This window comes from Leptodactylus fuscus, chromosome 2 (assembly GCF_031893055.1).
Source record: "Leptodactylus fuscus isolate aLepFus1 chromosome 2, aLepFus1.hap2, whole genome shotgun sequence".
In the NCBI taxonomy this organism is placed as follows: Eukaryota; Metazoa; Chordata; class Amphibia; order Anura; family Leptodactylidae; genus Leptodactylus; species Leptodactylus fuscus.
This window is the reverse complement of record NC_134266.1, coordinates 53730866-53744041: the sequence shown is the minus strand read 5'-3', so window position 1 is coordinate 53744041 and position 13176 is coordinate 53730866. Positions and strand designations below refer to the sequence as shown.

General features: G+C 38.5%; 1 protein-coding gene across 1 annotated transcript; it reads left to right on the top strand.

Annotated features, from left to right (window-relative positions):
- Positions 1-511: 511 nt before the first annotated feature.
- ARX (aristaless related homeobox) lies at positions 512-12684 on the top strand. The gene is made up of 5 exons (XM_075263710.1): positions 512-909; positions 2042-2831; positions 5108-5153; positions 8420-8748; positions 11618-12684. Exons 1-5 carry the CDS (start codon positions 723-725, stop codon positions 11856-11858), a joined length of 1593 nt encoding a protein of 530 aa, XP_075119811.1. The 5' UTR covers positions 512-722; the 3' UTR covers positions 11859-12684.
- Positions 12685-13176: the final 492 nt, after the last annotated feature.

Here is a 13176-nt window from a genome sequence, read left to right as displayed (position 1 = left end):
CACTGACAAACCATTACTATTTATTAAGAAGTAATACACGTGTGAATTAGATATTCTCACCCATATGAAATAAGGATTCTACATTGCCAGCATTTAAGTAAAATAAAGATATTTATGACACAAATATATTGTCTAATAATATAGAACAATTGCAGCCATTAAACCCTTAGATCATGCTATGTTTCCATTGTGTCTATTGCAGGTTACCTTGTGTCTATGTGATTTCCCCTGGAGCAGCAACATACAGTGCTATATGGAAGAATATTGAATGTAAATGAAATGTATAAACTAAGAGATGATGTTTCCAACCATTTCTCATCTCGGCGATGTGCCCTTTGGGTGAGAAGATTGAACCTAGTCTATTATAATGTATTGGCAGCAGAGGAATCCATGGTCATGAGGGGCTCCAGTCCAGACTTTGGTGACAACCATTGGCTAATCTGTGTATGAAGAGTAGCAGAGTGTGCATGAGCCAATCCAGTAGCTCTGTGTAACACGTGGAGGAGAGGGCTCAGGAGCAGAGCTGTGCACTTCACTACACTACTGCCTGGTGCCCTGATCAGGAACAGGGGGAACAGGGGACTGATGTGGTGCTGGGATCCTGCACACACTCTTATCATACCCAGTAGCAGCAGCAACAGCCACCACCCTGACAGCTTGCCTGCCACCCGACAGCAGCAGCACAAACAGGAACAGAGGGCATCAGTCACTACAGCACAACCATGAGCAGCCAGTACCATGAGGAGGCAACTGAGAGGCCGGAGTGCAAAAGTAAATCCCCCACCCTACTATCTTCATACTGCATAGACAGCATCCTGGGCAGAAGGAGTCCCTGCAAGATGAGGCTCCTGGGCACCCAGAGCCTTCCACCGCTGACAGCCAGGACTGACCAGGACAAAAGTTTGGAAGGTAAGAAAGGAACCAAAATGGTTCCTGTACCATGCAGGCCTGTGTGCCCAGCCTTACGCTGGCATGAGAATTAAATTTAAAAAAAACTTTGCCAACTCTACGACACTGGCAAGAAAAAAATTATAATAACTGCTTTTCAATTTTATAAATAGAACATTTCTTAAATTCATGGATCGATGCTATTGAAAACATTATTATTTTTTTATTAGTAAAACATTGATTAACATTATTTTTTGTGTTATTATTACAATTTAGAATGAACGTTTTTAGGCTGAAAGATTGGAAATTATGTTTTACACAAAGACGAGAAAGGACTTCAATTTTTCAGCAAAAACTGCAGGAGTTTGTAGAACACAAATATAATTATTAACAAATAATAATAATAATAATATGCCTTTATAAGGATCTATATTGGAAAGTATCTCGGATTAGATCATTCATATGATTATAAAAATATTTATATTTCAGATAAAAATTAGACAGACAGATTAAATACATATTATTACGTTCTATAAAAATAATTATGATTTATTGATATATTTATATATACAATGTTCACTATATAATTTCAGTATGTTGTTCAGAATTTAGATACATCTTATACTTTAAGTCTGACAAATTCCGCTTGCGAGCCATGCCTGCTTGATAACAAAAGTTCCAATCTGCCACATTATTGCGTCTTGGCACCTCGGCATGTACAGAGCCCTGAGCCGCTATCTCCTATTCTCAGTAACGTGCCCATGTAACTGTATCCCTTCAGTTGTGGCTTTAATAAACATATGGAGGGTTGGAGGTGAAATCTACTTGTACATGTGTTGAAATTCCTTGTTGACAGTAATTAGAGCGTTTCCAGAGGCATCCAATTACCAGAATGTGTGATGTTAACTGCACCATTCAATCTAGTGCACAGGAGAATGGCTCTACTATGGAGGGTGTGTGCTGCCAAATTGTTATCTTTACAGCAGAGGAGGAAGCGATAGCTGAGGGGATCATCTCATAGTTCTTCATGGTCACTTTATGTTCTTTCTATTTATATTGCAATACCCTGATCCCCTCCATAATAAATGTCTGATACAATATGAATAGTGTAATAACATTTCTACATGCTGTATCTTTTTCTAACTCCCTGAAGGTTCTCCAAAGAACAACTCTACTTTTGAGGCTGAGTTGCATCTACCTCCAAAACTGAGAAGACTCTATGGTCCTGTGGGGGCAGCCGGGCGATTGCACATTCAGACTTTGCCCGATGCCAGGTCAGCAGTGCCCAGGTCTGATAAACCTGATCGGCTGCTATTACTTGGCGGTGCAGGAGAAAGCAGCTGGGAGAACCATAGCCTGAAGATCAGCCAGGCCCCACAGGTCAGCATCAGCCGCAGCAAGTCCTATAGAGAGAATAGCGCCCCCCTGCTGCGAGAAGACCAGAGTAGTCCTGATGGTCTACAGCAGCCACTCCAGACCAGTGCCTCTCTACAGGACAGGCTGGGTGTAATATCCCAAAATCCCACAGAGGAGGAAGAAGAGGATGAGGAAGACGAGGAAGATGAAGAAGATGACGATGAAGAGGATGAAACAGATAAGCAGCACAATAGTAATAACACCAGCAGCAATCCTAACAGAGTACTCCTGAAGGAACAGCACCCCCAATTCCAACAGCAGCAGCAACAACAACAGCAGCAACAGCAGCAGCAAGCAGGATGTGGACCTGATGGAGACATGTCTCCTAAGGAGGAACTTCTACTTCATACTTCAGATGCTGATGGCAAAGATGGTGAGGACAGTGTATGCCTGTCAGCTGGAAGTGACTCAGAGGAGGGCATGCTAAAGAGGAAACAGAGGAGGTATAGAACCACCTTCACCAGCTACCAACTAGAAGAACTAGAGAGGGCTTTCCAGAAGACCCACTACCCAGACGTCTTCACAAGGTATCTTCAGAAGGGTTTATTATGTGGTTGGGGAAGGGGGAATTAAGTCAGTGGCTGTGCACATATATGATTTATACTAAATATAAAGACATCTATGCCTGCAAAAATCAGTCCAAGTTACACAGAAACAATAATTCCAGTTAGCAAAGCAAAAATTTAATAATGGTATTTTCCAGTTTATTATTATATTATTATTTCATTCCGTGCCTGCTTTTAAATGACATTTAGTTGTGTGTGACTCCTATTTTTATGATCAGGATCACAGAGCCCGGTAATGTTTGTAATTCCCAGAGCAGAGTGATGTTACTTTCACTACTGGCCAATGTATTTATATCTCTCATGTCAGCGATGCCACAGATGAGTTACATTGTGTGCAGATAGTACAGCGTGGCGTGCAGGCGATCCTCGCATCCAGATCAGTATCCAGAGCCTTCCCAAGACACCTGATCATTGTCATTTATTCTATCGGCTCTAGAAATGAGCTCACAGTCATATATATATATATATATATATATATATATATATATATATATATATATATATATATATATATATATAGTCAGTATATATATATATATATATATATATATATATATATACACATTTATACATATATATTTATATATGTGTGTATATAAATATATGAACATATATACGGTAAATTCATACCTACCTACGAATGCATACAGAATAAAAAACATTTCCAATGGGATATCTGTATTTAATATAAGCCATATACTAAAATTCATACCAAGTGCAGATTTTTATTTTTTATTTTTTTGTAATGCCCCTCACTGAACGCAAACGAAACCATTTTGGCATCAAATGAACCCTATAAATTGTTGAGATGTATGAAAGCGCTCCTTAATTTTACACTAATTGGGATAAAAACTAAACAATATATACTTAGCTTAATGGTCTTATCACATAAATTGGAAATAATTGAAATAATTACCTAATTTAATTAAAAAAAAAAAAGCTAAATTCAAAATTTCCTTCTTGTTTGGAATATTGCTACAGTTATATTATGTATTATCAGATTAGATAACAATATTTAAAATCTGCCATTTTAGAGATTATATATTTATTTGTGTATTCCACATCTTTCACTTCTAACGAATTTAGTATCCCTCCGAGGCTGGCTATCTACATATTAACTTCATACAGTTCTAGTTTTGAATAAATCCTCCAAATGAAACAAACATTAAGGAAGTTAAAAAGATACTTATTTATAAATCTTGAAATAAAATAGTAAAAGAAATATAAAATTAATATCAATAAAACAGTCTACATGTATTTTTATTTATATAAAGGTGTTTTAATGTAATTTTACTCTATATTTGTGAATATGTGTTTATATATTTTTATATTCTATTCACATTTATTTCCACATTTATTGTATTTATTATTTGAATTTATTTATGTAATATTATTCAGTTTCAGTTTTAGTAGCAGTAAAGCTAGTATCGTTGTTTTTTACACTTATATATAGTATTTATGTTGCAAATATCTTAGATCTGATATTCTGTCTTGTTAGGAAGAATAAAGAAATATTTATAAATATTAAAATAATAATATAAAAGATTATATAAAAATATACTAGATAAAAATTATACATATAAAATAAAACGTGTTTTTATTTTTTTGATACAATTTAACACTTGCATGTGTGTGTTTTATATCACATTCACATATTTATTTACACATTTCATATATATATATATATATATATATATATATATTCAATTATTTATCTCATATTACTTTTTATTTTTATTATTATTTATCTCATATTATTAATTTTTAGTGTTAGTAGCAGTAACACTAATATCATTATTTTATTTTCTATTTATATAATACCAGTATTATCGAGTATTTATCCTATAAATCTGATATGATTTGTTCTTAGGAAAGTTAAACAGATATTTATGTACAAATATCGAAATAAAATAAGATTAGCTATATAAAAATATTATAAATAAATGAAAACTATCCTCATGTATTTTTCTTTACATTGACTGAAACGAATTTAAGGCACTTTTACTGTCTAGCTGCCTATTTGTGTATGGATTTTATATATTATACTCAACTATTAATTTACACGTTTATTATATTTTTTTATTTGCGATCACATCTGTAATATTATTAATTTTCCATATTGATAGCAGTGACGTTAATAGTATTGTTTTATAAACTATGTATATAAAGTCAGTTTTGTGTAGTGTTTCTCTTTATGGGTATGATCTAATACCATGTCTTGTTCCTTTTGTGTTCAGAGAGGAGCTAGCTATGCGCCTGGACTTGACTGAAGCCAGAGTGCAGGTAAGTCCTGATGTAGTTATCTATCTATCTATCTATCTATCTATCTATCTATCTATCTATCTATCTATCTATCTATCTTTGTCTCTGTCGCCAGCTCCTTCTGTACACATGCATGCCCTTTGCAGCCTATTTATAGCAGCCCCAATGTCACTGCTGCCTGCAATCACTGGCTAAATGCTCCACTGAAAACAAATCAATCTCCCCTGAGTCCAGGAATTAATTAATCAAACAACGTGCAATTATTACATTCCACCTCTGATAAGTGTGAAGGCCACTGGGGAGGAAGCCCCGGCAGAACACTAAAGTGCCCATATAGGATGCTTGGGGTAGGTGGAGGAGGGCAGGTGGCAAGAGTAGTGCCAGACCATGGGTGAATGAAGAAGTTGGTACCTTTGAATAGAGACCTGGTTGTTATAGACAACTGTGCTGAGCTCCAGGCAGGTATTTGGCTGTGATGAAGCCTCCAATCGGGCTCCATAAAAGCACACTTAGTGCTAGAGCAAACAGGGCTATTTCATGGCAGAGGGCTGTTTGATTTGCCCAAGGAGCTGGCTAATGCTATTTGATTTGCCATTTTTGTGATAGCATTGATCTAATGGCTGCCCTGGGAGTGAGTGCAATGCTATTAGAGGTGTTTGCTCTCCATATCCTGAGCCAGGGCTCATAACCACAGAGACGATAAACATTAGGATGCCCTGATTGCCAACACTAAGCAGATGTCTCCGAGCAAATCACTTTACTGGTACAATCAGGCGCTGATAAAGCATCATAAATTCCATATGGCTCATTTAATACACAACAGCTTCCAGCATTAGGTGGGGGTGATAGGGCCCCCTCTTTTTGTTGACACATTTCTCCATTGTCAAACAGGGATGTGACAGTAAAGCCAGAGGATCTAGCACCAGGGGGACAGTCGTGGGAAAGTCAACTCACTCCTAACTAGAGAGGATCCCGAAATATTATTATACAGGGTGTTAACAAGTGGGTGCTATATAGCTAAGCCTGTATATTCATATGTTCAGAATTAAGCGCCAAATAGATAAATATATGTACTATAAATATGCATGGCAAAAATAATATACACACGTGGATAACAAATAATATATGTACAGATGCAAATAATATATACTGCATCTGTGTGTGTAATAATTAGTATAGATTTCTATATAACACATTCCTGTATCTATATAAAGGTTTATTTTCCAATGTAAAATAGAAAATGTGTAAATTAATTTCCAATTGTTTTAAACTATTGCAATGTGAGCTAAAAATAATTAAAATATATATATATATATATATATATATATATATATATATATATATATATATGTATATATATATATATTTCAAATTCGTTTTAATATTTGATGCGTCCTGAAAATGTATGCTAATAAAATAAAATGCTACTAGTGTACAGCTAGAAAATAATAAGAAGGTAACAATAAAGCAAGTGATATTGCCCATACGAGCGACATTGCAGAGATTTCAGAGCAAATGGGTGTAATAGTGTCGCACACTATATACACAGACACATAAACTGATCATTTATGACACATGTTGCAGCGGAGAGTGTCCTGTCTAGTATTTATAGAGCGGTAATGAGGATTTTATGAGCTGGTTTAATAGTTGATCGCCATCCTGCTACCAGTGCTCCTGTTATATACACCACACATCGCCATCAGGGCCCACACTATATAGCAGCACTATCAGGCTGCATTTATTAATGTTATATAGTATGATCATATCACAACACAATAAATATACTGTATTTTGGGGACTATAAGTTGCACCTATATTTTAGGCAGAGAAAATAGGGGCAAAAATATTTTTATACAAAATGTCCCTAGTGTAAGGTAGCACCTCTTTTATAATATTCTAGGGCAGAATTGGGGCCTATTTTATCAAATGATATAGTATATATGACCAGCTTGCAGAGCACCTACTTAACCCCTTCACTCCCCAGCAGCCTGGGGTTCTTTTACTAATGATATATATGGTAGAAGATATCTGTTGATAAACCATCAATAAGTGTATAAAGATCAGGATGACTGTAGGAGAAGAGTGTCCATACAGATCTGACACTAGTGGCTACTAAGTCCTGCACAGAGGCTTGCAGTTTTAGGTATACTATGACCTCTACAGACTGTCCCCAGTCACTGAGCCCCGCAGAAAGGAGTCCATGTACCCAGCGCTGCCTGCTCGCACCCTCCACCCCCTCACTGTCACTACACAGACTGTGAACCAAACTGTCTGAAATGTAATCCGAAACCAAAAAGATGAAGTCAGTGACTGATCCTGGTTGTCTATCAGCAGCAGTGGAGTTAACTGGACAGCCATGCAGTATCTTTCCGAGGCAGCAAGGAGGGGATGACTGGCAGCAAATTGTTCCCTCCTGCTCCACGACTTGCTACAAGGCTGTGGCACCACTAGGCTGTTTCTAGGATCTAGCTTTGTAAGGAAGGAAGCCGTCACAGAGATCTGGCACTGCGGGATCCCTCTGACTCTGGACTAGCAGATACAGGGACTTTTCTTGCTAAAAAGAGTGCATCTTATAATTAGAAAATTACAGGAAAAATATGAATATGTCCTTTCACATTGGTCTGTATTTTGTGTGTTTTTATAATGATTATGTTTAATCACAGTGATATAATATCGTGAGATATTACACATATGCCAGGCCCCTGATTTTACTGATATTTGGTGTATATAGTGTTAGATCTATAAATACACATACACACCTTACGGTTATGTAATGAATATAGATAAGTCTATGTACGTATGTATGTATGCTGCAGGCAGGTGCAGGGTACGAGCATTATTGTACAGTGCAGGCTGCAGCAGCGATCTGATGACAGCTCGTGTCCCGGCAATCACCTGCGGCACACACCGCTCACACTAATCAGCCTGCCGGGACTGTGAGCAAGAAATAACTCAAGTCATCATTATAGGCTACTGTACTATAATATACTCCAGCCGCCATTATACTCTCCTGTACTATAATACTGTATACTACAGCCTCCATCCTGCAAACAGCTCCCTATAGCACCAATGAATTACTGAGAATAGTATTAAGTCTGCCACTGGTTTATATGAGACGTTCTCCAGTGTAATAACAAGACTGTATGTGATAGATAGATAGATAGATAGATAGATAGATAGATAGATGTTATAATGTATATATAGTGTGCAGTCTTTAACGTTACATAAGTAGCTATATAACTAGAATTACGTACATTTATATAATATTAGCCTTGTCTTCTTTTCAGGTTTGGTTTCAAAACCGAAGAGCCAAATGGAGGAAAAGGGAGAAGGCGGGTGCCCAGACCCATGCCCCAGGCTTGCCCTTCCCAGGTCCTTTATCCGCCAGTCATCCGCTGAGCCCCTACCTAGATGCCAGCCCATTCCCTCCACACCATCCTGCCTTGGACTCTGCCTGGACTGCCGCTGCCGCCGCCGCTGCTGCTGCCTTTCCTAGTCTACCTCCCCCACCCGGCTCCACATCATTACCTCCAAGCGGTACCCCATTAGGACTCAGCACTTTCCTAGGGGCAGCTGTGTTCCGGCACCCGGCCTTCATCAGCCCCGCATTCGGCAGGTATCTACCCATCAAAAACAATCATTGCTATCTCATAGGATTATATTAGTGGATATCAGGGTGAGGTCACCAAATGTGGTTATGAATTCCTCCATGACTTATTCTCTCCCAGATATGTCAAATACTTCATGTAGAGAATAGAGAAATATGGTCCCGAATCTATATCTGCCAGACGTTTCTTTCTCTATAGAAAGTTTATAAATAAAACCTAGTTGCTTTACAAGTATGAATCTCTTGCCTAAGCATAGTATCTATCTTCTTCTTATCTTATTATCTTCTACTTCATCACTAAGAAAATAATAAACAACAATGACTAACCAAAGTAACCAAAGAGCCCCCCCATGGCCTGCCATGTATGGGAACCAACAGGCCAAGGTTGGCTGCCAATAACCTTACAACTAAATAACAAGTACAGCAACCTTTTACATTGGTAAATACAAGTCCCAGTTATACTTTTACCAGTTTCCTTTCAGAAATTGATGCATTTTTCTAAGGCTGTGTTCACACCTGTGTTGGAGGCTCCGTTATAATCCTCCATCACAAAATCAGTTCAATTCTGGATAAAATAATGCTCTGCCTATTCTAGTGAGAGATCTATAGGGCATTGGTGTCCATCACGTGACAGGTCTGGCACTACTGCCATTTCTCTGACACAGCAGAACGATGGAAATGAACAATGCAGGTGTGAACAGAAGCTTAATAAGTGAAATAATTTTATTTGCTGCTTTGCATGGTCTTACTGAAGGAAGGAATCATCCTCCTTGGTGCTACTGGAAGAACTCTACCAGCTCCTTAGTCAGTTGACTTGTCTTCTATCATTTCCCATAAGCCAATATATGATGGCGACATTCATGTATAGTGACTATTGTATGTCACATTCGGTATTGTGATGTCCCCAAAATGGGGGTATCTGCAAGTAGTCAAGTTAGGAGGAATATTATACATTAAATCCTGAGGACCTATATTTATTACAGTCAGTGTAATGTATAGATACATATGTTAACATAATGAAATGTCAATTACCCCTATTATATTTTTGGCCAATATTTAGTCATGTTTCTATGACAGATACATGAGCCCCTCTGTGTGTTTTTGTCATTGGTAACAGAGCAGTGTATATCATGTGCTCTTGTCATTGCTCGGCTCATGGCTCCCCACACCATAGTATCTCTCAGTAGCAGAGCCAAGAGTCTTCAAATATCACAGCAAGGAAGCTGATGATCACAAGCCTGGCTAATGGAGAGTCTATAAATCTCCCCGTGGCTCCTGGGCCTGTCACCTGTATTTTGGAGGCTTCTGTAGGGAGAGCAGTAAAACATCTACAGCAAAGTATAATTGCTCGCCTGTCATTCAGCCGGGGTGCCAGGATGCTCATGGGGATTTGACATTCAGCTGAAGGGAAAAAAGATACGTATTACTTCCAGCTAGAGAAAGTCCAGCGATGTGGAGATACAGCAAAGCTCCCAATGTGGAGTCTTAAAGGAAGAAGAACCTGTACAGGGTGCAAACAATTCCTTTAGGACAGTCAGACATAGGGAGGCCAACCAATTTTATCAAACTGCTCGATACACTTATAAGATCATATGCCATATTGTAGGCCAAAGAGCAGGGATATAGGATTTAGCAGCATGTCCATCAACATTGCAACAGAAGTTTACAGAACAAAAGCCATTTATTAAAAATATATTCATGAGCAACATATCTGTTGCCGAAATGTCTGTACATGCTACAGAAACCACACCAGATGTAGAAAATGGACTTTTGAGCAGCAGAAATTTCTGCAATGAATCTGTTTCATATGAATTTACTCCAATGGTGATTTCACACTTAGCGTTTCTTAGTAAAATGTCACAGTAGTTTTTGATTCTTTGAGCCAAAGAAGTGAATTCAGCAGGAAGGAGACGAATGTCATCTTTCCCATTAGTTGTGAATCCGCTATTGGCTTTGGCGCAAAAATACTGCTTGGAAAACTGCAGAATTTTCTTTAAAAAACAAATACCCAAAAAAAAGCTGCGCGTGAAAGTGCTCTTGTAAGGACACATGAATGTTGATGATTTTTGAAACCAACACCATTCTGTATGATCCACAACTGGTTTTGACTTTATAAACCGCATCAACCAAACCTGAATGTGTGTCCTTACCTTTAGGCTGAGGCCGCTTATTGCAGATGAGCAACTTTTTTGTTTGTGGAAAAAAATTCTGCAGCAAAGTGAACAAGACTTTATTTAGCCTGAGCCCCATAGCTGGGTACCCTGATAACCTCAGGATATTTGTGAATTTATGAATTTATTGTATATTATCATAAAGCTTTTTTTATTATTATTTATCTTACTAAAAACTTTGTGTTTAGCGCTTAATATTGCAGATTTTGTTTAAGAGCATATAAGCACTGCTATAAACACACATAGTTTAGGAACATTGGGGAGATTTACCAACACAACTACATTTATAATACATATATATCTATATATTTTATAGTGTAATTGTTCATAGTTCATGGTACGGTATGTCGTTGCATGTATGTGGTGTATTTGCAGAAAAATGGATGGAGCATATGGTGACTTTGCCTGTGACTTCTGTCGTGCGATCACTGGTTCACCATGCGATTCTTTCACGAAGGTTAGTAACTGGAGCCCCATTGTGACCTAGTGTGACGCAATTGCAACTTAGAGTGAACACTTTTTGTGGCTAGAAGTTGCAGTCGTGGCACACTAGGAGACGCAATGCGACTCTGTTCACTAACATTAGTGAAAAAATTGCAGGGCTCATAGACAAAGTCACCATGTACCCCTAGTCTGAAATTTGTTGACGTTGCATCTACTTATTACGCTGCCTGGATTTCTGACCACAATGTCCCTGTTCCCCGCAGGCTCTTCTCCACCATGGCTCCCCTGACTAGTGCTTCCACTGCCGCCGCTCTTCTCAGACAGCCCAGCCCCGCTGTGGACAGCGCAGTGCCATCTGGCGGCTTATCAGACCCAGCCACAGCTGCAGCCGACAGGCGGGCGTCCAGTATAGCAGCCCTCAGGCTCAAAGCTAAAGAGCATGCAGCACAGCTCACACAGCTCAACATCATCCCCGGGAACACCACAGGGAAAGAGGTCTGCTAAGCCCGGCCTCCCCCCATATCACCAAGCAAGACCAAAAGGAGGGCAAGGAACACAGCCGAGGACCAGAGACTATAGGACTGTGCTAGAAGAGTCATGGAGCGTCCTTGTCTCACAGTAATAATGAGTGGACTTCATTATGCAGCTCCAGAGCAGTAACCTTGGTACCGCATGACGTCATCGTTGATCCCACCGCTCTCGGTGACGTCATCGCATTGCTGTAGTTAAGCAAAAGAAAACAAACCCAAGCCAGTTTTATTTCTCTTCCTTATTATAGAACTTTTTTTTTTTTTTGGTTTCTAGGACATTCCCTAACTTCTGTTCTCTGTTATTAACCCTGCCTCTGCCAGGTTTGATTATGCAGGACGGTAACTCCTCCACTTAGCTGAATGATCTAGTCAGTGCACTTACAAGATATATATATACATATATCTGTATTGTATCTATTTTCTTTAGCTTACACCAACCAAGGTTGTTTTTTTTGTTTTTATACCAAACCAAAGGGAAATGAACTGTCAGATATATGGACTGTTGAAGTCACTAAACTGTGATAACTGATTCTGTACATAATAACATTGTTATAAAAAATAAGGAAAAAGAGCTTTGTATATTTGAAATGTTATAAAAGAATTGCACTCAGTGTAGTGTTGTAAGTTTGTCAAACTGTAGCCTTCTATCTGTGTTGTAGATAGCACACGGTTCCTAGCAGAAATATTTATGTAAAAACCCTTTATTTAACTTATTAACTGTAGAGCTTTCCAAACCTTTAAATCAATGCTACCGTACCTGTGTAATGTCGTCTTATTGTCATCATTTTCCAGGCTTTCCATTGGGAAAGTGCGCCACTCGGAATAAAACAAAACAAAAAAAAATCAACTATATGTTTAACTAAACCCGCAGCCTTTTCCATGCATCTAACTTTAATATGGATGTGAGTGATGATCTGCCTGCGTGTAACAAGTGTCATTTATTAGCATGTCGTATCGTTATTTCACCTAATTTTATTAAAGGGACTGTGTTATCATTCGGGCTAGCGCTATACGGCAACTTTGGCCGCAAAGATTGAGTGGGAGGGGTGCAGCTGTCTCAAAAAATTCCAACGATGCTTGATCTTTTTGCAACTGGAAGGGGTTGCGTTGGTGAAGGTGAACGAGTCACAGCGATGTTTAGTCCCACAAAAGGCACCATGGCCAAAGTCTCTAGCCTTTAGCCTCGCTCTGTTAGTAAGATCAGTTTAGCACCCAATCTATAAGACCAATAGGTCCCCATATTTATACTGGTTACAGTGGAGAGATGGTCGACATCCCCAAATGCATGCACG